This window comes from Cydia fagiglandana, chromosome 1, assembly GCF_963556715.1.
Source record: "Cydia fagiglandana chromosome 1, ilCydFagi1.1, whole genome shotgun sequence".
Lineage (NCBI taxonomy): Eukaryota > Metazoa > Arthropoda > Insecta > Lepidoptera > Tortricidae > Cydia > Cydia fagiglandana.
Window position 1 is genome coordinate 15,580,464 of NC_085932.1, and position 26,491 is coordinate 15,606,954.

General features: G+C 37.8%; 3 protein-coding genes across 3 annotated transcripts; 1 reads left to right on the forward strand and 2 right to left on the reverse strand.

The window, feature by feature from the left end:
- Nucleotides 1–967: 967 nt before the first annotated feature.
- Nucleotides 968–18,258, reverse strand: LOC134665524 (cGMP-dependent 3',5'-cyclic phosphodiesterase-like). Its single transcript, XM_063522502.1, has 16 exons — nt 18,092–18,258; nt 15,795–15,911; nt 15,187–15,282; nt 13,029–13,162; nt 12,435–12,540; nt 11,852–11,980; nt 9,470–9,621; nt 8,533–8,758; nt 8,080–8,234; nt 7,685–7,843; nt 7,355–7,443; nt 7,079–7,268; nt 2,209–2,350; nt 1,794–1,939; nt 1,452–1,548; nt 968–1,170 (listed from the first exon to the last, which is right to left on the reverse strand). The coding sequence occupies exons 1-16, from the start codon at nt 18,206–18,208 to the stop codon at nt 997–999; spliced, it is 2,229 nt and encodes a 742-aa protein (XP_063378572.1). The 5' UTR covers nt 18,209–18,258; the 3' UTR covers nt 968–996.
- Nucleotides 18,259–18,426: 168 nt separating this feature from the next.
- On the forward strand, nt 18,427–22,543 carry LOC134664928 (UBX domain-containing protein 1). The gene is made up of 6 exons (XM_063521655.1): nt 18,427–18,570; nt 18,659–19,055; nt 19,763–19,947; nt 20,920–21,099; nt 21,597–21,715; nt 22,371–22,543. Exons 1-6 carry the CDS (start codon nt 18,521–18,523, stop codon nt 22,412–22,414), a joined length of 975 nt encoding a protein of 324 aa, XP_063377725.1. The 5' UTR covers nt 18,427–18,520; the 3' UTR covers nt 22,415–22,543.
- LOC134664939 (ribonuclease Oy) lies at nt 22,449–26,431 on the reverse strand. Its single transcript, XM_063521663.1, has 3 exons — nt 26,260–26,431; nt 25,868–26,166; nt 22,449–25,684 (listed from the first exon to the last, which is right to left on the reverse strand). Exons 1-3 carry the CDS (start codon nt 26,304–26,306, stop codon nt 25,218–25,220), a joined length of 813 nt encoding a protein of 270 aa, XP_063377733.1. The 5' UTR covers nt 26,307–26,431; the 3' UTR covers nt 22,449–25,217.
- Between the last annotated feature and the right edge of the window lie 60 nt (nt 26,432–26,491).

The window sequence follows — 26,491 nt, forward strand, 5'->3', positions numbered from 1 at the left end:
TATAGTTATATTATGGAAGTTAAGAGACATTGGAGGAAAGTTAATATGAACGCTTATTATGTTTAATTTTGCATACATTCATAGAAATACAAAGAGTTTAAGTTTATAGTGTTGAAGAACTACTTACTGAATATATTTCAACCAAGTGATTCGAAAAATTAGTGAAAAGGTACTGTGATACTGTGTTAAAAAACGAAACATTCTTTAATTTCGTCGGTCACACAACCTTCGCATTTGATAGTGATATGATAACCATACCTGCTAACTCGGGGCACGAATACTAATTGATGTTTACTATTAAAGTTTATCGACGTATATTTCAGCATTTGCGTATTGTAAATCCTGTATTACTACTACTGAAAACAGGTTCAATATCATGTCTAATATCGAGCCTTTTAAAGTAAAAAAAACTTTAATACTTACCATCACTTTTGTGTTAATTCGTGCCCCGAGTTAGCACAGGTATGATGATAACGAATTTATTTTAACATTTATATTTTAGTAGGTTGGTAATAATTACAAAATCTACCAAAGGTAAATAAGTGCCTAACGTTGCTAAAACTTCATTATTATGATTTTAACTCCTCGACTTACACATAAATATGTAGTTATTTAATATTTATTACATGTACTTAAAATAAAACTAATATTTAATTATACAAAATGAAAAGTGTTTCATTCATACCACATTTTTATTTAACGATATACCTACATAAGGGGTAAGTAACAATTTCGCAATTTACTAACACAAAATATAAAGATGCACAATTGCACAATCGATTGCAGGCTTGCCAGGCTACGCATTCACCTAATGGCTCCTCTACACGATGGGTCAGCGCCGGCCACTCCAAGGGACGCAGCCATGCGGTAGAATGAGATAGCAATACCACTTGCTCCCTCTAACGCATAAAGGCGTCCCGTGGAGTGGCCGGCGTTGGCCCATCGTGTAGAGGAGCCATAACAAAGTATGGATAGCACATGTTTCCGTCATGACCACTAGTCCTCCTCAGCCGCGGCGGCTGCCGCCGCGGCCGCCGCCGCCGCCGCCTCCTCGGCCGCCAACGCTTCCGCTTCGAGCCGCAATCGCTCGCGCTCGTTCAACGCTGCTTCGATCAGGCCGTCGAGTTCCGGACTTAACAGAACTGATATACCCGCAACAATTGGCGACACCTAAAATATAAATTTTTATGATTAGGTAATATTTTCTTTTACACATTTAAATTGACCTTTCCCATTTATCCGCAATGGGAGCAAATACATTCCAACTACCTGTAACTGGGCACAATAATACAGTCTGGGTCGTAGTAAATACGATACGTAACTAGGAACTCTAACTCTACCCTAGGACTGAACCAATTAGGTAGCTATTAGGTACTGTAAGCATACATAAATGTTATTTATGGACAGAGCAATTCTGCGGGTTCCAGGCACCTAACAGTGAAATGCCTTACCTCAATGAAGACATCTTTCGATCCATCCCAGAGCACCAAGTGGCTTTCGAGAATTTGTGTAGCGCTCGCTATGACGGGAAATATTTGTCCAAGCATTCTAAAAAATAGATAGGTATACATACATATTATTAAAATGTGACATGCATTATGAAGTTTCATCACCGTAACAGCCTAGCCACGACATTGCGTGACTGGCTTCGGCTAAGGCGACAACCATAAATGGGAACGAAAGGTCCGATCGCTGTGTCGCCTGTGTCTCGCTCCAACCTATGGTTGTCGCCTTAGCCGTAGCCAGCGCGTAAGGCGTTTCAAACACTCAAAGCATTTTAAAATATGTCTTACTCATAAATCGGAATAACAGTGTCAGTGATAAACTTTATCTCTAGTTCAGGAATGACGGTCTTGTTTTTTGGGTCCACGAAAATTGGCGCATCTTCACGGTCGTTTTCAGATTCGTCTTGATTAAAGAACTCTGTTAACACCTCCGACTGAAATTCAATGTTATGTTGATTGTCTTTAGCGAAGGTAGAAGAGGTTCAAGTTTTTCCTCAAAATGTAATAAATAGGTAAACAAGTACTTAAAATGAAATTTGAGTCGCGTAGTACCTATACATTTTGAGCACATCTGAATCTGATAAACGCCTAAATGGTAAGACACTGAAGCAACACTAAACTTCGAGTACAAATGATTAAGACAATGAATGAAGCGGGGGTTATATGTAAAATCCTTAAACGCAAAGCTGACAAAAAGACTCACAGCAGTCTTCTTAACGGAGCTCCAGTCTTTTATCTGGTCGCTGAAATCCGCCGCGTTCATCAGCAACGCCTGCAGAGCGGCGATGTGAATTTGATTGCCGATGAGGTAGTCACTAGCTATCATCTTGTATTCGTTTAGTTTTCTGTGAGCAGAACATGGAGATTGATAAAAAAATAGAGACACATCGTGTGTTGTCAACTTAAGTTCCTCTTTAATCCTCGTAAGTTCTAAAAACATAATCGACTCGCTCGCAATTAAATGAGCGCCGACAGACGCGAAAGGAATAAGGACATTTTTCTAAAATCCTGTTTATACCAGGGACCGTTACCGGTATTCTGACTACAGGTTATTATTGAGGTATAACCGGTGTAATTTGAATTTGGGTATTTATATCACTTAAGCTCCGAATAGAGGTATTCGAATACCGGTATTCAATAGTGTTATCGGTTTAGCCAATTGACAACAAATACCACTATTTGATAGTTTACTCCTAAAGCTATTACCGGTAATAAGTAAGTGCCAATACCGGTTGTAGTAGTACCACGATTCGTTCCTTCGCTACTCGTCAAGGACGTTGTCCGGCCCGCTTGTAAAGTTGTAAATACTTAAGATTCGGATCTTAGAATGCCCGTTTTCATGTTGCTGGTGAAATTAGCTGTTAGGTGATGATTTTGACGAATACATTTTTAATAGCGTTCATTTGATTCTTTTAATTGTTTTTTAATTGTTGATTTAATTGTATTTTATTATGTATGTAGTTTATAATCTCAAAGATATGAGCGCCGATTAGACGTGCGCGCCGCCGCCATAAGGAGTACGCGCGCCGCCGCCGCCGCCGGTAGTTTAAAATTCGCGCCGAATATTTTTTTATAAGACAGTATTATGCAGCGTTAAAATATGTAATAGGTTATAGTCCGATAAGAAATAGTTGAAAATTATTGCGGGCGCCACTTCCTACGTAACTCTCACATTTTTGACGTAAAATACTTACTTAAAAATGGCAATAATTACGTACTTACGGAATTTTTCTGGTTATATAATTGAATTTCTACTATTTTATGTCGCACCAACACCATACTAAGTCATTATTTGTCTTATTACAACGTAATGAACCAAATAGATAAAAAAATATTATTACGGATTTTTTTTCCTGTGCGTTCATCAAGACATCAAGAGACAGACCCGATTTCATTTAAGAAAGTTCTTACGAAAATATTGATAAAATTACATGCATTATTGTATACCATTGTTCAGATGTTGCTGCATCCTACGATACCCCGCTAAGTTTGATTTAATGTTAATAAAATGACGCCAATGACTAGTAAAATTTTACCACCTACGAGCTATAAACTTTTTGGAAAAATATAAAATAGTAGGTTTTACTTTAGTTAATAACATAAGTTGACATTATCAGTAAGTGTATTTGTAATTAAAAGCAATTATTCTATATTAATTAAAAAAAAAACATTATTGTATATTCGGTAAACAGTACTGTATATTCGGCAACGTCCAAAATACTAGACGTCTTTTCATTATGCAGCGTATCTTTTTATTTACACCGAACCTGGCAACATCCAACATATTTGTCATACCTATGTTTTTTTCGAAACTATTATAAATAGATTTTTTTCATGATTTTTCTACAATAAACAACCACATACCTAATAAGATAATAACACCGAAAAAATGATACTAACACAGTTTTTTAAGATTTTTTTCCCTTGTCGATTTAAGGGTTAAGCATGACTTTTCATTATACGTCTTAATATTGAAAAGTTGAAAAATTCCACGCCGCCGCCGTGGATTTTTTGGTGGCGCGCCGTTGCCCAATTATTTTCGACCGGCGCGCACGTCTAGCGCCGCCCGATAGGCATTTAGCCGGCGACGGTTCGCCGGTCAAAATTGGTTGGCGGTGGCGGCGAATCGGCGGCGTAGCCTTGAAAACTTGGTTTATGCGAAGAGAATTCAAACCTTTTAATTTCAAGGATTATTTATTGAATTATGGTAGGAAAAAAGTTTTTCATGCCATGAACTGTAGATAAGCAGCACAATGAACATCTTTATATTGTGAGGTTACTGTTAATTGAATTTATCACTAATTCACTACACCTTATAAAACAAAGTCTCCCGCCGCGTCTGTCTGTAACTATATGAATGTATGTTCACGATGAACTCAAAACCTACTCAACTGATTTTCATGCGGATTTCAGCTATCAATAGAAAGATTTTTGAGGAAGCTTTAGTTTAGGTGTACAATTTGTTAAGGTTTTGTGTTATCCGTGCGAAGTCAGTGCGGGTAGCTATAGTCAAATATAATAGTTATTATATGTACGTATCGCCAGGAGAGGTGAATGATTACACACACTGCTCGCACAGAGTACCTACTAATCGCAAAAATAGTATGAATGAATCAATGAGTGAATGCGACTTAAACGTACGATATTAAAAGCCTATAAAAAAAACCTTCAAGAAACTTTTTTACAGTTGATATCAACTTGATATTGGTACGAAATACGGAAGCCTAAAAAGAATATTAATTTCAAAATCTCACTGTCATTACATGATTTTGTTGTTGTGTGCGTGACTTCAACTATCGTGCTCATACCTTTACATTCAATTGTTGAGGATATGTTCTGGAATAGACGTATTAGGTTAGACTCCATATCACCTATTTCTTATTCATTGACATTGCCTGGCCACCGAATCGCTAACTACTGCCACATGTTTAGCTTAAGCATAGACAAGAGAAAGCATGCAGTCTAATATATATTAGCCAAAAAAGTTATATATCCGAACTTAATATAAGGTGCTAACAAATTAGCTACCAATATTTTTACAGCTGATAATACTCGACTCCTGGAGTATATTTAAGTATGAAACATTTAGGTTTTATGATGTTCTTTGAGAAAATTGGAAAACAAATTTGCTACGTAAAAACACCCTGTTAATGAGATAATTAAATGAGACCTCTTTTTAACTGGCCACTTCACGTTGATAAATGAAATGACACGTTGATGATAATGACATTTAACACAAACAATTGTTGGCAAAACAGAAAGTGTTAAACATCTTGTCAGTTAAATCATAGACAAATATAGTAAGCATAGAGTGCTCACTCCATACATCAGTTTTGGTACCAAAAAGACTATTATTTTCGTAATTGACATTTAGCATCGAGTAGCGGAATTATCAGTACCGCTACTTGATACTAAATGTCTCAAATGTCGCGACTCACGAAAATTGTATTGAACAACTATTTACAACTATTATTAAAGCAGAAGGAGTTGAAAATAAGTTCCAGTTAATCCTTGTTTAATATTCGCTGAAAGTTGTTGAGCATTAGACTTTTCGGTCGGTGCAACATCTATTGTCAAGTAGCAGTACTGATAATTCCGTTACTCGATACTAATGTTGACTACGAAAAGAATAGTATTTTTGGTACCAAAACTGATGTATGGAGTGAGCATGAGCACTCTATGTATTTTTTCTTTATGTGGTTAAATGCACGTAATGATTATTTTTAATTAATTTTATTAATATAATTTTAATTTATTTTTTTGTTCGGTAAATAAAACAAAAATATGATATGAAAAGTTTTCTTGATTTCTATTTAAAGTTAACTGTTTTTATATAAAGTACCATCTCTTAAAATATCGATACCTACAGCTTGGCAAAAAAGAGTAGAAATTAAAAAGTGGCAACATTGTAGTGTCGTCCCTTTCAAACCAATTTATATAAGAAAATGGGACGACACTACAGTGTTGCCACTTTTTAATTTCTACTCTTTTTTGCCAAGCTGTAATTTGTTAGCACCTTATATAAAAGCAATAAATTCCCGATCAAACTAATCTGCATAGCATTTGCAACGACAACGTGTGTAAATATCATCGTTAATGTAAAATTTCTATGAAAATATGACGTTTATATTATAATAACACTCCCTCACTTTGTTCTGTTCAAATCGGTGCAAAGTTAGCTTAGACAGACTCTAGTATCTAACAAGGTCACGCCGATGCCACGGCCATAGCGCAGTGTCGGCAGCGGCGACGCGAAAATTTTGGCGGCGGCGGCGGCGCGAAAATTTTGATGGCGGCGGCGGCGCGCCGGCGCGGCGCTCATATTTCATATGGAAATGTTTTCTGGGGTTAATTCTTTTCATTAATTCATTCATTAACCTCGTGCTTTGAAACGGTCGCAATTTCGAACCACATGCTACGCTCGTGGTTAAATTATGAAATATTTCGCTTATACTGCGATCAATATTAGCATGAGGACTTAACAACAACTTTAACCTCTTGTCGCAAAGTTTTTGGTTACTCTTTGATCAAGTGCAATGAATACCGGTATTAAATACGATAACCATTACCGGTATACTGAATACCTGTTATTATTGAGGTATTAATGAATACCGGTATTTCATTATGTCAATTAGTGTAGTTTAGCGATAAAGACAAAAACGGAATGACAGCAATACCTCTAATTCGAATATAGGTATAACATTTTAACCGGTATTCGTTTGACAGTTTATATACAGGTATTTAATAAAACCGGTTATACGGTCCCTGGTTTATACCTGTGCCTTCCACAAACTGCATTATGAATAATCTACAAATAAGTAGGTACTTGCGGCACAGAATAACTAATAGCTTGTGGCCAATTAATATTGTAGGTACTCGCACTTCAGTGAAGCCCTCTGTGTTGAGGATGCTCACAATGTTGAGTAGGATGTTGGTTGGGTAAGAAGTTCCTACTAGGCACCCAAATGATGTCTCTCCGTATTAAATAAATTCATTAATAAAGTGGCCATGCAATTTTGCGGCTGTGTGTACAGAGCAGACTAAGTTATGTCAGGAGGCGTCAAGTAACTGACTTGTAATAGTTGTTCAGGTCGGTGGCCAGCACGAAATCGCGCAGTAGCAGCAGCGCGTGGTCGTAATCGCGCCTCGGCAGAGGCTCGAGGATGTCGCTGCCCTCCGTGTTGAGGATGCTCACAGCCTGCCCGAGGTGGTGTCTCTCCATCACACTACCCTCGCTCGAATACAGGGCAGCTAGGGCAGTTTCTGTCCAGAACGCAGACAAAGAAGAACAACTTTACAAGTATGATATTCATATGACTTAGGTTTATTTCATTATAGTTTTTGTTTACCTCCGTTAATTTGAAAACTACTAGCAGTTCCGCGGTGGTCCAGATCATGGACTAGGCACGCAATCAGGTACATCAATGCTTGAAGATCGCTGATAAAACACATATTTTATTAGTTTGATACTATTTTAATAAAACTATGTACATAGTTGAGTGGGAGCTGTATATAGGAGTGTGAGAAGGAGGAATCTAATAATAGAAATCGTCATTATCGAAAGAGAACAAAACAGCTGAAGGGAGTTAGATCGCTGCCGATTTAGCTTAGTCTGACTCTATCGCGACACTCTTCTTAAATTAATCGTAGGTAATATATATATTATAGTTTCAACTTACTTGAAGTATCCACGCTTCACCAACTGAAAGTTCATCAGCGCGGCGTAACCCCACTGAGCCACACTGACGGCATGGTACCAGTTGTGGTACGGCACATCTCGGTAACTCTTTCTTACTTGAAGCACGAACCGGACTAGCTTTGATTGCTTCAAGTTGAACCTAAAATAATGTATGTTTAGATATCAACGATATACGTACTTACCTATACAGTGTGTCGCGTTCAGTAACATCTCGTTAATTTTCGCTGAACATGTATGTATGAGGGCCAAATCGGAAGTTTCATCGGTAAGTAATTCTTTATAATCCGTGTTGAACGCGATATCGTGTCAAAACAAAACCAACACAAAATAGTTCAAGTCAAGGATAACCCCTAAATATATTGCACTAATGATTACTTTCGTATAAATCCCAAATCACTGAACATCTTCACGACCAAACAGGGAAGCTCTCTCTGAGGCAGACCTCGCGTGTTGAAGTGCAGCGTCGACAACCCAGGAATGTTGTGGAATCCCTTGCATTCCAGCACTTTTGACATTTCTGCGTCGTTCACCTGTTGAATCGAATAGTTATCTAAATTTTAGTGAAAAAGGCTCTCCACAAACGGAAGTGCAACCAACCGCAGTCAACATCGGAAACATTCACCATGGTATTCAGTTTAGTACGGTAAGACTAAAGAAGTTCCTTAACCGACAGTTTCGTTAGGTCCGTACCGCTCTTGAAGCAGTTGAAAGCAGGGGTATACTTATTACGAGTAGTTATTATAACCTCGAGAGAATGTCTGAAGTTCTGACCGTTAAGCTACTAGGTACATATAACCTATACATAAAACATATTCGTTTGCCTTTTACCTCAATATGGTACATGTTCAGTTCATGACCCCGGATGTTCCTGATGCTCGCCTCATGTATCTTCTTGTACACCAGTGAGTGAATGATGCAGACGCCGCAGTACACGCTGAACGAAAGTGCCATCTCCTCGTCCATGGCGTCGAAGTACGGGTCGCCTATCTTGTTGATCAGCAGACCGACACCTATGATCCCTTGCTGCTCACGAATCGGGAAGGTCAGACTGTTTCTAGAAGTAGGTAAGGCAATTATAAAGATGATAAAACCTCTACAGGCAATTAGAGTCTATGACTTTTTTGAACATCAATAAAATTATCTAGGTACTTACAATTAAGTAGTCTATCCTCTTGGGGTTCAATGTCCTAATACTAGTACAAATTAGCTCCAATGAAATTTAAATCTTAATGGAATGGAATAGAGTTGCTTTTATTTTGTTTCGTTCGATTTTAAAACAAAACGAATTGAACTCTATTTTCTAATACCGTTGATTCAAATTCGATTGCCAATTTTCCTTGTATGGTGGGCCGCTAGAGGCTATTTACTTATCGAGCAAGTAGCTGTTAGCCGATTTTTAAGTTACAGTTCTATCAAAAGTGGATGACTGATTTGAATTAGATGCCTATATACCTTTCTGTTTGGTGACAATATATATAAAACACGTAAAGTTGTTGATCTCAAGTCAAGTTCTATGGATTCTATGGGTACCTAAGAAAAGTATATGGGTGACTTAAGAATTACGAAATTGTATTTCTCCTCTGAGTTAATGGACTTTTATGGCAAGAGATCCCGAGTACTGAAAGCCTGAAAACGTGGGATTAGATGATTTAATATAAGTACCCCATCATTAAAAGGAGCAAAGTTACACGGATGGTGATGATAAAATTAGCAAGTTTTGAGGCTGTCTGTGTGTCATTGGCATAAAAAACAAAGGAGAGCGCACTTTATGTCGATGCCCGGGCGACTGTCGACATTGGGGTCATAAGCTGGGTGTTGTGCAGCATTTCTCGTGTTCACGATGATGCCGGTTTGGATCACTTGCCCTGCGATCCCGCTGTCCATTGGAAAGCGTCTTTCGGACGTTTCGTCTGTACCCTATAAAAATAAGAAGTACAGAGATACATTCTGTATGCGAAAGCCACTAATAAATAATACATTTTTCGAAGTTAAAATATTAACACATTACGAAAATTATATTTTTTTAAGGCTGCTATTTAACTGATCACCAGATTTAATAAAATTTAATACCAAAAAAATATATTTTACCACCCTAAAATAATGAATGATCACCAAAATTATAACACCATTTTAATGTGAAATGATTACCAATTTTATTACATTTTACTATCCTTTTAAAGGAAATGACACCAAACTAATCATTATTAACCCAAAAATAGTAAATGATTACCAATTTTCAAACCCCATTTTAATGTGAAATGATAACCAAATTTTTACATCTTGCTATCCTATTAAAGAAAATGTCACAATAATAATCATTGTAAACCCAAAAATAGTAAATGACCACCAAAATTAGAACTCCATTTTAATGTAAAATTATAACCAAATTTTTAAATCTTGCTATCCTATTAAAGCAATTTACTCCATCATTGTAAACCCAAAAATAGTAAATGACCACCAAAATTGTGACCACATTTTTATTAAAAATGTGCAAATATTTAATATAATACTATAAAATTAACTAATCCACTTCGTCACCTTTTTCTAGTAGCGTTTTATTTCTGTAAGGGTCGCAGTTCAAACCTAACCTAACCCATTTTTATAGTAGCATTTGCTTTCTGTAAGGGTCGCAATTCAAACCTAACCTAACCCACTTTTCTGATAGCAGTTTGGTTCTGTAAGGGTCGCAGTTCAAACCTAACCTAACCCACTTTTCTAGTAGCATTTCGTTTCTGTATGGGTCGCAGTTCAAACCTAACCTAACCCACTTTTCCAGTAGGTAGCATTTCTTTTCTGTAAGGGTCGCAGTTTTTTAAACCTAACCTAACCCACTTTTCCAGTAGCATTTCTTTTCTGTAAGGGTCGCAGTTCAAACCTAACCTAACCCACTTTTCCAGTAGCATTACTTTTCTGTAAGGGTCGCAGTTCAAACCTAACCTAACCCATTTTTATAGTAGCATTTGCTTTCTGTAAGGGTCGCAATTCAAATCTAACCTAACCCACTTTTCTGATAGCAGTTTGGTTCTGTAAGGGTCGCAGTTCAAACCTAACCTAACCCACTTTTCTAGTAGCATTTCGTTTCTGTATGGGTCGCAGTTCAAACCTAACCTAACCCACTTTTCTAGTAGCATTTCGTTTCTGTATGGGTCGCAGTTGAAACCTAACCTAACCCACTTTTCTAGTAGCATTTCGGTTCTGTGAGGATCGCAGTTCTAACCTAACCTAACCCACTTTTATAGTAGCATTTCGTTTCTGTAAAGGTCGCAGTTCAAACCTAACCTAACCTACTTTTATAGTACCATTTCGTTTCTGTAAGGGTCGCAGTGCTAACCTAACCTAACCCACTTAACTGATAGCAGTTTAAGTTACTTTTCTAGTAGCATAACGAAATGCTACTAGAAAAGTAGGTTAAGTTAGGTAGGTATGCGGTGCGGGGTACGGGGGGTTGAGCGGGAGGGGCTAGTAATGTTGGCATCAGTTTACTTTATTTGGTAATATGTATACATTTTTTGGTAATCATAGCGGTTTATTTAGGTGAAAATATCGCATTAATTTGGTCTTCAGGATTTGGTGATCATTAATGATTTTTGGTGGTCATTCAATATATTTGGTATTTGAATACAATTTGAAGGGCAGTCGTAATTAAAACGGTGGTACTTTTGTATTTTTAGGCCTTATTTTTTTGGTGTTCAGTAATTTTTTTTGGTAAGCATGATTTTTTTATTTAGGGTAGGTACCAAAGTATTTTTTGGTGGTCATTATATTTGTAGCCTTTTTTTAATGATGATCTTATATTTTCTTATCGTTAGTTAGGTATTTAGTGATATAACCTTACTTCTACCTAAAGTTACGTCGGTCCCTGGTTTAGTTCAAAAGTTTCGATTCAGCGATTTTCCAAAATGGGAAAGATATCAAACAAAGAACGATGGTATATACATAGTAATAAAGAATTAGAAGTTTATATTTGCGTTGCAGCCGTCTTCTGATTTTACGATTATGATATTACCTAATCCAGTTCTGTCATGGGTATATACCTACTTACCCAGCAGACAGTAGTTCACTGGAACTACTTGGTAACATATAGCACTCCTCAAGCCTAATTTGATTTGGGTATTTATTCATAAATGTTGTGAAAATATACTGATACCTTGGTGTAGCAGGTCTCAACGAGCTCCATACGGTCCAGGTCGACGATCATCAGCGCGCAGAACTCCGCGTCCACCACGCGCTTACCCTGGTCGGTGGCCAGTCTCACCAGCGAGTCCAGTGACGCCACCTTTTCGAACATTTGTAAATTAAATTAAAAATGTAATAACCCTTTTACATTTTTTTCTAGCCTTCTATTACGGTTCACTTAATTACCTATAGCCGCCAAAATCAAACCGTTTATAAGTAATCAAGTTTCCGCACCGATATTTTAAAAAAACCGTCTACCTTTTGCGTGTCATAAATGATTGGTTATTATAGATAGGTAAGTGTCAGTACAATCACAGAATAAATAATAGTACTAGGTACAGAAGACTCACTCTCTAACAAAAAGCGTCTGTCACGACACGATCAGCACAGATGTGGCCGCTAGGTAGAGACAGCGCCACGCGCGACTTATGGCAAACCCCAAACTTAATTGGGGTCGAACGGATGGACTTTTAGCTACCTGTAGCAAAGCGACGAAATCTCGAAGTGAGCCACGCCTGGTACAATTATGATTAAAATTTTAGAATTGTATTTACTTGAGTGAATAAACGTTTCGCGACCCGTAGCAGCTGCTGGCACTTATGTTTCACGGACTTTTCATGTTCTAGAATAATAGTCTTCTTTACAGTTGGCCAGCATAGCCTGGGGAATAATCAAGCAATGAAGTTGGTAATAACTCTTCACTACCAAAATCTAAATGTAATCTAATTTCACGAGCTCAGCAGATTTCACGAGAATTGATTGAAAAACGTGATCCGTATACGAGAACATCCGGATATACGAAAGAATTTTCGTCCATGCTGAAACGCACACTTCGCTTTCGCTCGGTCCATAAACAGAGTTAAGCACTTTCCTATTTTTATAAGTAATATTATTACCGGTTTCATATTTATTTATACACGAGTACAACTTACAGACGACTACTCTAGTGGCGACCATAGGGGGAAGAGCGTCCTCAAAGTAGACCCAAGATGCGTCGGGACGACGACATCAAAAGGACTGTGGGAAAGAAGTAGCTCCAAGTTGCATAGAACCGTGATTAATGGCGTAAAATGAAGGAGGCCTACACCCGAAGGGTAGAAAAAGGCTAAAGAGAGAGAGAGAGAGAGAGAGAGAGAAAGACAACTTACAGAAAGCACTCGTAGACGTAGTTGACAACATGTTCTTCTTGTACCTTCGGCGAGACCAGGCACACAACAAGGGCGAACGGTTTGCCTGCCACCGGGACCATTGTGACGTGCTTCTTGCCGCTGTCTTTCAGGTACTGACGCAGTGAAAATAAGGCTTAGAAGTATAATTTTCATCTATATTAGCTGGTTATTATATATTTTAAGTAAGTACGTTTTACCAAAGAAAATTAGACCGTGTGCGCTTTTACAATTTACCGTGAACCTTGACATCCACGATATTGTGTTCTCGTCCACGGTAGGTATCTACCTAATACATTCAGGGCCAAGAACCCGGGTACCTACAATGTACGAATGTACGTAGCGACTACGCGCTCAATACGGCTAAACTGTGGCTACGCGCTACGAGCGTAATCCGTAGCACTTGGGGGAATGAATGGTACTAATCTGTGACTGCATAACAATGTTATGGCCTTGTGTCCGCTGCTTTATCATCATGATGGTGGACGGCCACCATAAACTATAAAAGCGCCCATTAGCCTAAGAAAATTAGAAAAATCTGCGGAAATAATTCGTGTAAATTTGAAAATTGGTACAGGTATACCTTGTGGTGTCCAGATAAACATACTAAAAGTCCTCGAGGGTAGGGAGTGTGCTGGGGGTGTAGAGGGGGGTTGAAGGTACTTTTTTTCATATTTTTGCTCATATCTCGAATATCTGTACGAATAGCATTATAATTACTTAAGACAAAAGTTTTAACATAAAACTTACTACAAATTTGGTTATGTTTATTTTTACTCTGCGATCAATACTTTCGGGGCTACGGGCTGTTAAAGTTAAATAAGTAATAAAAAATAGACGGTTTAAGAAAACGTCGTTTTTTTGTAATTGTTCATCACAAATAAAAAAATTAGCTTAGAGTAAGCAAGCTAAGCAACCTGCTGATAAAATATAAAAAAATAGGCCATATGCATGTCGGGCCATGCTCAGTGTAGGGTTCCGTAGTTACCCGTCTGTCAAAATAGACTATTTGCCATAACTCAAAAACAGCTGTACCGATTAGGTTCGCTATATTTTTCCTTGAAAGTATTTACTATTAAGTTATGTTTTCACGATTTTTTTCATACTTTTTGGACCCATGGTTCAAAAGTTAGGGGAACTAAGGGGTAAATCACAACTTTTTTTCTTTCAGATCGTACATTAAAAAGGGGATGAAATTTTTTTTCGCTTCCACCCTATATTGTGGGGTGTCGTTGGATAGGTCTTTTAAAACGAATACGGGTTTTCGAGAACTATTTTTTGATCTGCTTAATATTTTCGGAAATAATCTATCTGAAAGAAAAAAAGTTGTGTTTTCCAGTTTAGTTCCCCTAACATTTGAACCATGGGTCCAAAAAATATGAAAAAAATCGTGAAAGTAAAGCTTAGTAAAGACTTTCAGAGAAAAATATAGCGAACCTAATCGTTTAAGCAGTTTTTGAGTTTTTGCGAATAGTCTATTTTGACGGACGGGTAACTACGGAACCCTACACTGAGCATGACCCGACATGCTCTTGGCCGGTTTTTTTTTATATTTTATCAGCAAGTCATTTAGCTTGCTTATTCTCAATTAAAATGTTTATTTATGATGAACAATTATGAAAATACGACGTTTTTTTAAACCGTCTATTTTTTATCTCTTATTTAACTTTAACGGCCTGTAGCTCCTAAAGTATTGATCGTAGAGTAAAAATAAACATAACCAAATTTGTAGTAAATTTTATGTTAAAACTTTTGTCCGAAGTAATTATAATGCAATTCGTACACATTTTCGAGATATGAGCAAAAATATGAAAAAAGGTACCTTCAACCCCCCTCTACACCCCCAGCACACCCCCTACCCTCGAGGACTTTTAGTATGTTTATCTAGACACCACAAGGTATACCGGTACCAATTTTCAAAACTACACGAATTATTTCCGCAGCTTGGCCAAATTCGGCTTAATTTGACGTGGCTACATCTATAACGTTCGACGAGTACGAGCCATGCGGTAGAATGAGATAGCAATATCACTTGCTCCCTCTAACGCATAAATGCGTCCCTTGGAATGGCCGGCGATGGCCCATTGTGTACTGGGGCCTTTAAATATCGAAATTTTCGCATCTATCAATATATACTTACAGGAGAAACAATTTTTTGAACGTCGTCATAGAAATCACTGAATAACATCGACTGTTGATACGATTTTTTAATATTTTTTATGAATTTATGACAATCCTGAAAAGAATGCCCAAATAATTATTTGTAAAAATTATCGGTTAAAATATTTTGTTCATTCATATCTACTGGCTATTATTTTGTTGCGTGATGTACGGGCACCGTAAGTATTGTAAATCTGGGAGTGCAGTGGAGTGCGTGAACTGTGTGCTCTAATATGCCTCACCCACACATGTGTACATACATAATCATAGTTATTTTGAACAGATTATTTCCCACACGGCTATGGTGTGGGCCACACCATAACAATAAACAGCCGTTTGACTTCCCCCACATCACATGGAGACCCTGTAGCTCGAATAATATAATATAATGCATACATCACGTCTCCTGTCTCTCCAAGCGCATATCCTCCTGTATTAGCTGTATACGGAGACGACATCCTGCATAGGTAAGGTACCTAGTACCTACGCATTCGATTTGGCTTGAACGAGCTCACAGTTAAAATAGCATTTACCTACCTATATAATGTATTGATTGTTTAGTAAATGTAGGTGAAAATACTTACTAACCAAAAGTTTATATTTCTTCTCTAGAGCTTTTTTGCCAACTGCTTCAATGTAGGCTTCCGCGCGCTCGCCGTTTACTACCACTGAGAACACCAGCTCCGCGTCGCATTCATCGCTGAGCTTTGTATCAAATAGAAGGGATTAAGTATGGCAGTCCAGCTAGTGCCCTGTTTATCAAAAGCTTGTAACTTGTAATACAAGTGGAAGTCCCTTTTTGACAGCTTATGTTGGAAAGGGACTTCCAGTCATCATCATCATCATCTCAGCCATAAGACGTCCACTGCTGAACATAGGCCTCCCCCTTGGACCTCCATACGTGCCGGTTGGAAGCGACCCGCATCCAGCGTCTTCCGGCGACCTTAACAAGATCGTCTGTCCATCTTGTGGGTGGACGTCCTACGCTGCGCTTGCTAGTCCGTGGTCTCCACTCGAGCACTTTTCGACCCCATCGGCCATCTTCTCTGCGTGCAATGTGGCCTGCCCATTGCCACTTCAGCTTGCTAATCCGGTGGGCTATGTCGGTGACTTTAGTTCGTCTACGGATCTCCTCATTTCTGATTCGATCACGTAGAGAAACTCCGACCATAGCCCTCTCCATAGCTCGTTGAGCGACTTTGAGTTTTGAGATGAGGCCGATAGTTAAAGACCACGTTTCGGAGCCGTAAGTCATCACTGGTAACACACATTGATTAAAGACTTTCGTCTTGAGGCACTGAGGTATGTCGGACGAAAAGACATTACGTAGTTTCCCGAACGCTGCCCAACCGAGTTGGATTCGGCGGTTGACCTCTTTCTCGAAGTTGGACCTACCTAATTGGACTACTTGTCCTAGGTAGATGTACGAGTCAACAACTTCGAGTACCGAGTTCCCAACAGAGACTGGGATGGGCACAACATTGGCATTTGACATAAGTTTCGTCTTGTCCATGTTCATTTTCAAGCCCACCCGTTGTGAAACTCGGTTGAGGTCATCGAGCATCATGCTGAGTTCCTCCATCGACTTCCAGTAGTAGTCCTATTTTCAAGTATGATCCTAATACCATTTCCAGCTACACTTACCTACCTTTCAAGGTAGTGTAGGTGGCCAGTTTAAACTTTAATAGCTATTAAATACCTATAGCATACAAAAAGTTCAAAATTGTTATTTATTTTCCTCTTAATATTAGGTAAATACGACATATACGACATACAGACAGTTGTAAGAAACGTTTCACTAATCTCCAAATTTTAACTCTCCCCTCTCTCTACATCTTAGAAATTTCTACTTTTGTCATGAAGAACACACAGTTATTTGAGTTTTGGAAAAGTGCACGTCGTAACAATAACCTCATCCCCCCGGAACCAATTTTGGATATTTACAAAAAAGGCCCTTATTTCAGAGCAATCCAGATTTATAATAAGCTGCCAAACGATATAAGAAATATAAAAAACCTTAACCCATTCGTGTCAAAACTAAAACTACTTTTAATATCGAAGGCATACTATTCGGTCCAAGAGTTTATGGAGGATAAATTTTCATAAGTATAAGTACCACTAATAATTATTAATTCTTAACAATATTATTAACCCTTTTTGTAAATATAAGTTAACATAGGAATTACTTAATACAAGAAATAAGCTAGGATAAAGTTGTTATTATTTAGGATTTTTATTTATCTTATTTAACAGTATTATTTATTGTTACAGTTACGTAACAGTATTTAGTTTTAAAAAATGTTCCATAAATAACTAGACATAAGATTAATTTGCAATGCCCTACCAGGGTGCCATGTGTTCTAAAATTTTTTATTGTAACAACTTTATTATGTACCATGGTTCGCAATAAAGGATTCTATTCTATTCTAAATACATCATAGCTCAAATATAGCTGGTCAAGCAGATCTTGTCAGTAAAAAAAGGCGCGAAATTCAAATTTTCTATGGGACGATATCCCTTCGCGCCTACATTTTTCAAATTTGCCGCCTTTTTCTACTGACAAGATCTGCTTGACCAGCTATACATATCAACCCATATATATTACCTTTTACGTCATCTCTACACGAAAAATCTTTTAAACGAAAGCAATCCGAGACCTGCTAAAATTAACGCTCAGGCATACAGGCTCTACATACTGATACCTACACTTTTCTGCGCCTCTGACAAGGCAAGGACAATGCGATGCGGAGCCAAATAAGTATGTAGAGCCTGTGTGGAAAGAGAAGAGTACCACACCTAGGACCACACACCTACACCTGCAGGGTGACCTTACGCAGCAGTGGGTTATTTGGACTCGATTAAATAAAATCTAGGTGTATACATACGTAAGTATTTATTTTAGTTTGCAGTTCAGAACAAGCGTCGTCTTTCAAACTTATAATTAAGTCTACAACTTTCCCGGGGTCGCTTCTTTGAATACAGCTAGTCTTTTTGGCACTCATGTTAAATTCTAATAAAATAATATTATAAATATATTTACACGACTTTATTTTATTTTACCGCCATGAAAATCTGTCAACAATGGTTAACTTGCCAGTAATTACGTATTGGAGTTTTTGACATTACTTGAACGATTTATAAGTGTTTTTATTTGGATCTTAAACTAACTTGACAATCTTCATTTGTATCAACGAATATTTTTTATTATCTGTTGCATAATGACAGTCGGATTTGTTACAAACGAATATTGAAAACAGCTGATAAAAAGGGATTTATTAGTTTATTTTATGTATTGTTAATCTTCGGGCACAAATATGGCAGAAATACAAACTCTTATGGAGATGGGCTTCCCAAAAGAAAGAGCGTAAGTTAGGGCATACGACACGATCTATTTCATTCAAGTACCTAGGTTATTATTTGCAGACTAATACAAGGAGCTTGTTGTGTTCTAGGGAGAAGGCTTTAGCGGTTACTAACTTCAAGGGTGTTGAGCCGGCTATGGAGTGGCTGTTAGCACATGCTGATGACCCTGTGGAAAGTGTTGGACATACGATTGGCTCGAGTTCACAGCCAGAAGCGACTGCCGCCGAACCGGCGACGGCCACAGAGGCCCCGCCGGCGTCTGAAGCCCCGGCGGCTGAGGCGAAGTCTTTCAAATGTGATGAATGCGGGAAACTTTTTAAGAATCAGGACGAAATGGAGTTCCATGCGGCGAAGACCAATCATAGCAGTTTCTCAGAGTCCACAGAGGAAAAGAAGCCTCTCACGGAAGAAGAGAAGAAGGCACAACTGGCACTACTCGAGGAGCGAATGAAACAGAAGAGAAAGGAAAGAGAGGAAAGGGATAAGGTATTATTTATCATTATCATTATCATTGTGTAAGCAGGCAGGCAGTTGTGACAACTGATATTGCCTGCATCCAGTAATCATTAATAGTTATCGTTGACAAGTAGATGTATTGATGTGTCTGTCTAATTTATTTTTAAATTGGTTCACATTTTGTGCTGAAACCACATCTTCGGGGAGTTTGTTCCAAGCCCTCACTACTCGGTTGCTCAGAAAGTGTTTGTATGGGTTACTGTGGGACCTATGCCTTTCTAACTTTAAGTGATGACCTCTCAGACGGGTGTTGTTGTTGCGCTTGAACATCTCATGAAAATCCTTGAGGTCATAGTGCCCAGACAGTATTTTGTATGTTTCTATTAGGTCTCCACGTTCTCTGCGGTGCTTAAGAGTAGTGAGCTTCAGTTCCTTCAGTCTCTCCTCATACAGCTTGTTCTTAAGTTGCCTTGGTAGTTTTGTGAAACTCCGTTGAACCTTCTCCAGCATATCTATGTCCTTGGCAAAGTAAGGACTCCAGGCTTGAAAAGCATATTCCAGTATGGGTCTGACATAGGTTTTGTAAATTTATATTATGAAGTGTACAGAAAACCTAAATATTTGAGATTGTAACCTGTGTTATACATAATAATAACTAATTTCATGGTACTTAGTCTAGTAACACACTTGTGCAATTCCAGAATCTGGTTATTATATTTCACTTGTCTTCATTCTAGGGGGAGGCCCTGGAGCGAGAGCGGCTGCGCATCAAATCTGGCAAAGACATGCAGGATGCGAGGTTGCGACTGCAGGAGCAGGAAATGCAGAAACTTGTAGAGCAGCGTCGGCGCGAGAAGATAGAGGACCAAAAAGCACGTGAACGCGTGCGAGCACAGATAGAAGCTGACAAGCAGGCTCGGAAGTAAACTCACAATAATTTCCTTAGAATTTAGCTGGGATTTATTTTTTCCGCAAAATCCAAAGCATCACTAGCTTCTGACTAGGAGTCATAACTCCGTTATGCAGCTAACCAGTATTAATATAGCAACCTTCACCAAGGAGGAGTTTTGGCCAAAGGGCGTCAGGTTTCAGTGGTTTCGCGACCACAATGTGTTTACATTGAATAAGTAGTTTTTCTGTTTCTGCAAGATTCCAATGCATTGTTAAAGTTTCATCTACTACTTAGTGTAAGTAGACTAACCTCCATTGGAACTATTTTATTGGGCAATAAATAATGGCATAGAGGTCACAACTTAGCTATAAAGGCATAGATCCCACTATAAGTCATACAAACACTTTCTGAGCATTCAAGTAGTGAGGACTTGGAACAAACTCCCAGAAGACGTGGTTTCGGCAGATGTGAACCAGTTTAAAAATAAATTAGACCAGCACACCTATACATCTACTTTTTTTTTAATGGCTTTCCCCTCTTGTATTGGCAGGAGGGATTTTGCCAATGACGACGTTTTTAGACGTACCACGCACGATAAGAATGTTCGGTGAATAATTTTGATTTGCGGATAGGAAACATACATCTACTTGTTAATAATAACTGTCAATGATTACCGGATACAGGAAATATCAGTTGTCATAACTGCCTGCCTGCTTATTAAGCCTTTATAAGATAGAGGGAATATATTTCCCACATGATTTTGAACTATGTTTCAACATAATATATGGCTCAATTTTGCATAAGTTCTGACACCCTTTAAGCCTTATAAAGGGTTAAATAATAAAATATAAAAAAACATCTGCTGGCTAAATCCCCTTAAAATGACCTTAAGCTATTTTAATTTAGGTCAATTTTTTTTGTAAAAAAATATATTTTTCTGGCATTTTTTTTTCTAATATATCTGGATATAGTAGATATCCACAGTGTTTGTTCTTATTTCAGACTGGCAGCAGCAGGGCAGCCGGTCCCGGAGGCGGCGGCGGCGCCGGCGCCGGCGCCGGCCCCGGCGGCCGCGCCCGTGCCGCGGCCGAGCTACGAGCAGGCGCGCATACAGCTGCGCCTGCCCGACGGCACGGCGCTCGCGCACACCTTCGGCGCCAAGGAGCAGCTCGCCGCTGTCAAGTAAGTTTATTCCCATTGTACACTTGTAGATGATGGAGGAGAAAGATGACTAAATTCCATGGTCACTTTATTAATGAATTCATTCATTGTGTCCAAAATGCGTGTATTTTGCTGCTTGCTGTATCTAGACGACAGAACCGCTGCAATTGTACATTACCATACAAATGCGAAAAATAGGAAATTCGCTACGAGTGGCGAAAAATTTAAACAATTACCTTTTCGCTCGTGTATTGTATATGGCCCTTATCATGTTCGAGATAAGTGCGTATGCTCGCTCTGTGTGGACCCCCGGCTATTAGATTTAATTTAATAATTTTCTTGACGCTTACTTTGTATGTTTTGTATACCCACCCACCTAAATATGTATGTTTTGATCTTCTGATGACATTTTATCAAGATACAGTTTTTGCCTTTATACATCACAAACAAAAATTTTATAAACGGATTACCACTAAATTATTTAAATTACCTGACATTTAGTTTGTTACATGTTGCAGGCTGTACCTACAGATGAACTCACAAGGGTACGCTGCAGACGACAGTTTCAAACTCATGACCACTTTCCCCAAGAAGATATTTACGCCTGAAGACTATGAGAAACCGCTTGAGTCACTAGGTAAGATGTAATTATGGTATTTTTATTACAAGTTTCTTAGTAACTTGCAATATGTGCCGTCCCATGGGTAAAGGTACCTTATGGCGATTGGCGCTTACGCTATTATTAACGCCGCTCCAATATTATTGCGGCGGTATGCGATGAAAGCGCCAGCCGCCATCAATTACCTTTTGCCGTGGAACGTCACATATATAATGTAAACATGCTATTTAACAAAGAAATCAATTTATTGAAGCATGTGCTTGACTATACCAAATTACCGAGACCTGTCGATAATGGTGGCGGAATATGACGTATCATTACCGGCTTTACGTTTGTTCAGCTGTGTCCAGATCAGCTGCGCCCCCCCCCTCTCCTGTTCAGCTGTGTCCAGATCAGCTGCGCCCCCCCCCCTCTCCCCTTGAGCTCAAATTTTACATACAGTCAGCAGCAGAAGTTGCTAAGCCGGCGAGGTGTTCAAAATTATCTTGACGCGACTTTATTGTTAAGAGAATAAGAGCGTGTCAAGGTGATTTTGAACACCTCACCCGCTTAGCAACTTCTGCTGCTGACTGTACAATATATGCCCCTCTGCGGCCTCTGCCAAAAACTTGTTAATATTCCCAATGCTACAGAGTTTAGTAAAAAATAATGATCCAATTTCCTTTGCTTCCAGGACTGGTACCATCTGCAGTGATAATAGTCTCTCGAGGTCCATAAAATTACTAAACAGTCTTTCTCCATTTTATATTTAATTTATAAAAGCATTTGTATTGATTCGGGATTGTATGAACTAAGATAATGGTGGTTTACTATTACTAGTAAATAAAGTGTCTTGTTTCTCATCTTAATCAATGTATTTTATTGTAACAAAATAATTTAAATGCCGACAACAAAGTTGTGTTAACCTTAAGCATTAAAATAACAGATTGTTTGCAGTTGAATGGTTTGTTAATAATAAATATTGTCTGCTAAACACATAAACTTGAGTATTTATGTATGTAGGCTATAACTTAGGAATGTTAGGTCCTCGTGCCTTTTATGACTGCAGGATTGCGATAACAGAGCTTCGGGGATACGTATACTCGTAGGTACAGTCACGCTCCGTGATTCTTATGCCATTATAGTTCGTTTTTTTTTAGCATTAGAAAGAACTTGCAAGAAGGTAAGCGATCTTGACATGTATTTTTAATTGAAAACGCTTTTTAACAATCAAAAACTGTTAATAACTATGAAAGCAGAAGAGTATAAATGATCGTATTAGATTCATAATTGTTACACATTTGCCGTAACTTATTTTTAAAATGTGTTTTTCAATTAAAAGACACATCAAGATTGTTTACCTTATTTCTAATGCTAAAAAAACGAACTATAAGGTTCTAGCTAAATTGGACATTATTAAGTATTGAACAGCCAATTTAGCTGGGACTCTAAATGGCTCAACAATTGCAGCGCGTGAAGGTAGGTAAAGTCGCCATTAGATACATCGGAGCGGCCAAGGTGTTCACAATATCTGAAGAAGCACTCTAACACCCTGACGATAGAGTCGAGTTCAGATATTTGAGAGCGCCTTAGCCACTCCAATAGATCTGATATCGACTTACATATGTTACAATTTTTCGCGCCTAACATCCTAAACAATTGAAGGAAGTGGAAGAAATCGTTAAATAGATATTTATGCAATTGAATGTAGGTTCTATATTTACTAGCCGCTGCTCATAAATAAAACAACACATTTTAAAATTCATTATTACATCATATTTATTAATAAAAATAGACAAGAGTCATTGAATTATTACAATAATTTCAGTGTTCATTTCAATGAGACTAGCAAAGTGATTTGACCTTGATAACCAAAAATCTGCTGCTGTGCGTGTAATTACCCCCGCGGGGGTTGATAAAGTGGTGTGGAATTTAGGGTAAAATCAGTTACAATATTGAAAAAGTTAAGAACCGCTCTAGCAAATAATATAATACTCACTAGGAGCTCTAGTGTCGTGTGTTCTAAAAATGCAAACTTTTTAGACTAGAAATAAATAATTTATGTTAATTGATTTTACAACTGAAGAAAATTAAAAAATATACGTATTGGCCCATTTGGAGAGACCCAGATAAAACAAATACATAATTTTAAAAGCAAAAGTTAACGTGAATGTATTAAGGTGTATTTGGGTAAAGCCGAATACTTCAAAATATCGGGTAATTCCTAAAATCACCCATAATTTCATCACATTAGAGCCTATTTTCGGAATAACCTCACAATCTGAAGTATTCGAATTTATCCGAATACACTTTATGTTTAATACAAGGTTTAATATGAATACGTATGTAGATATTGCATATATCTGTTACAGAAAGTTGTTTAAATTGATAAACACCGGAGTATGTTACCTGCAGGTAAGAGAGGCAAGAAGCAGAAAAACCATACAATCTATTAACAGACTAGTATTCTTACATACTACTTAGTTAAAATACTTATAATGTAGCAATTCATATAAAAAAACTAAAGAATAGTCAGTTTATCAGCTTCAGTAAGAACATAAAATGTTTGCTATTAATTATATGTAAATTTTTCTGCAAAAATGTGCCTTGTGCAGCAATAAATTAAATATGTCGTCTAATTTACAATGACTGAAAACATTTTGTTTGAATTGATTACATACCTAGTTAAGATGTGTTAGTTGGCAATTATAGGTGCAATTATCTATCTTTGTAGCTAAAAATAGCTCTATGCTATTAATTATAGTTCAAGATGTTTGTCAAAAAACAACAAATTGATGTTACCTACTTACATCAAATTTACATAAATAATAAATAAATAACAGCATTTATCATATTGTTGTTAACCTTCCGACATTTAATCTTTTGACATTTAATTAACATCAAACTTAACATAAACTGAAATATGTGACGTCCCACGGGTAAAGATACCTTATGGCGGTTAACGCTTACGCTATTATGCCTATTATAAACGCCGCTCCAATATTATTGCGGTGCTATGCGATGTAAGCGCTGGCCGCCATAAGGTACTTTTTTACGTGGAACGACTGGAACGTCACATATTATCATACTTTGCATGAAAAAATATAATGATTCAGTTTATATGATGCCTTGGATTTAGAAAGTGATAAATATTTGTATTTATAATGAAACAAATGTACAGTTCGCACACAAAACTATGAGGAAGGAACTGTAAGCCCTGCTTGACTCCCATGCCAGGTGCCTGGCACTGCACAGCCTTCCAGTTTCAGAGTCCCTGAATCTACAACTTTTTTATGATATATGAGGCAACCAAGCAGACATTGCCTGATGGTAAGTGATTACCTTTGCCCATGGACACCCGCAACACCAGAGGTTGTAAGTGCATTTTCAACCTTTAAGATGGGAGTATGCTCTTTTCTTGAAGGTTGTATTGGTCCATAAATACTGCAAGTGACAGTTCATTCCACAATTTAGCTGTGTGAGGCAAACTCCAAACTACTGTTTACTGTGCAAACTGAACATCTCCAAATTAAAAACCAAATTATAGAGTGAACCATTGCAACCAAGTTATCAGTTTATACCACTGTACAAGACCAGAGGTGGTACTGTATGGCAAAAATAAGACTTTCTGGGTTCGGTCGCAGTTTGTGAGTACATTGTCACTCGTTCCATGTACCACACCATCACAGTCAACAATCTTCAATTCCTTATTGAAACAAATACGTATTTCAAATAAGCTGCTTATACCTTTCTCTTTTCTACATTCAACTACTGGATTCACACCAAGGTGAACCCTAATTGCATTAACTATATCAACTACATCATAACCCTTGTTCACCGATGGTACAATGTCTGCCTCACTGAGTATGTTCGTTAAATTGTAGGTTTTGTAGAATTCCAGGCCCCTGGTGAAGTATTTAAGTTCCGTATTGAAGTTCTCGAGGACCTCGGCAGCACAGGTACCATGCTTGGTCCATTCATGAGCCCATAGGGAGTATGTAGATGTGCCTAAAATAATTAGTTAAATGATATATACATTGTAATGTATTAATCATTTAGAAAAAGCTTTTAACTAATATGACACATTTTTCTATAATCCGAAACAATGCATTTGTCATGACTTTCCAGCAAGGCGAAGCAAAAGCAAGTGAATCAACAAAATAAACTATTTGTAATAGTAATAGTATTTACCATATTCAATATTGGTCCACACATCTGTTAGTTCAGTTTCAATGGGTTTAACTGCCTCAGGATCGAAATGTGCAGAGCGATTGCAGAAAAAGGGTCCCAAAGTATTGTATTTTGTCGGCCAAACCCCATGGATAGAAAATGAATTCGGAACGCTTGGCAATGTACATTTATGTGAAGGACTCTTTTCTTTCCATTCGTCACACGCAGTTGTTGGCCACCGTTGAGTGAAAATTAGCACGTCCCAATGATGATCTGTGTTGTTCTCCAAGCCCGATTTTCTTAGATGTGCAAAATCAAAGCTAAAATTGTAAAGATTGGGTTACTTTCACGAACACCTAAAAGGTAAGTACCATACAAAATACAAAAGAGCTTCTAAAACTTTAAATTCTTACCATGAATAAAGCACCAATATTGTTAACACACATCCACTGGAAAACATTTCGATAGCTATTTGATTACGACGATGGAATAAATAAACATTTACAATAATTTTCTATATTTTATTTGTCTACGTTACGTCCGCTAGCTAGACGTTCAAAACTATTTACGAATTTTACGATTACGTACGAAACGTCATTAATTCTGTAGTTTAAGAAGACTATTAAAAATTCATTTGGATAACAT

What these genes read in the sequence shown, in the direction of transcription:
- LOC134664928 (XM_063521655.1), top strand. Translation starts at nt 18,521, where the DNA reads ATGGCAGAAATACAAACTCTTATGGAGATGGGCTTCCCAAAAGAAAGA. An exon ending in GGCTTCCCAAAAGAAAGAGC is followed by an intron (nt 18,571 to 18,658) that starts GTAAGTTAGGGC and finishes GTTGTGTTCTAG; the next exon opens with GGAGAAGGCTTTAGCGGTTA. An exon ending in GAAACCGCTTGAGTCACTAG is followed by an intron (nt 21,716 to 22,370) that starts GTAAGATGTAAT and finishes CTTTGCTTCCAG; the next exon opens with GACTGGTACCATCTGCAGTG.
- LOC134665524 (XM_063522502.1), bottom strand. Translation starts at nt 18,208, where the DNA reads ATGAGTGCCAAAAAGACTAGCTGTATTCAAAGAAGCGACCCCGGGAAA. An exon ending in TTCAAAAAATTGTTTCTCCT is followed by an intron (nt 13,163 to 15,186) that starts GTAAGTATATAT and finishes TCACTGCGTCAG; the next exon opens with TACCTGAAAGACAGCGGCAA. An exon ending in GTGAAGCGTGGATACTTCAA is followed by an intron (nt 7,444 to 7,684) that starts GTAAGTTGAAAC and finishes GTGTTTTATCAG; the next exon opens with CGATCTTCAAGCATTGATGT.
- LOC134664939 (XM_063521663.1), bottom strand. Translation starts at nt 26,306, where the DNA reads ATGTTTTCCAGTGGATGTGTGTTAACAATATTGGTGCTTTATTCATG. An exon ending in ATATTGGTGCTTTATTCATG is followed by an intron (nt 26,167 to 26,259) that starts GTAAGAATTTAA and finishes TTACAATTTTAG; the next exon opens with CTTTGATTTTGCACATCTAA. An exon ending in GTGGACCAATATTGAATATG is followed by an intron (nt 25,685 to 25,867) that starts GTAAATACTATT and finishes TAATTATTTTAG; the next exon opens with GCACATCTACATACTCCCTA.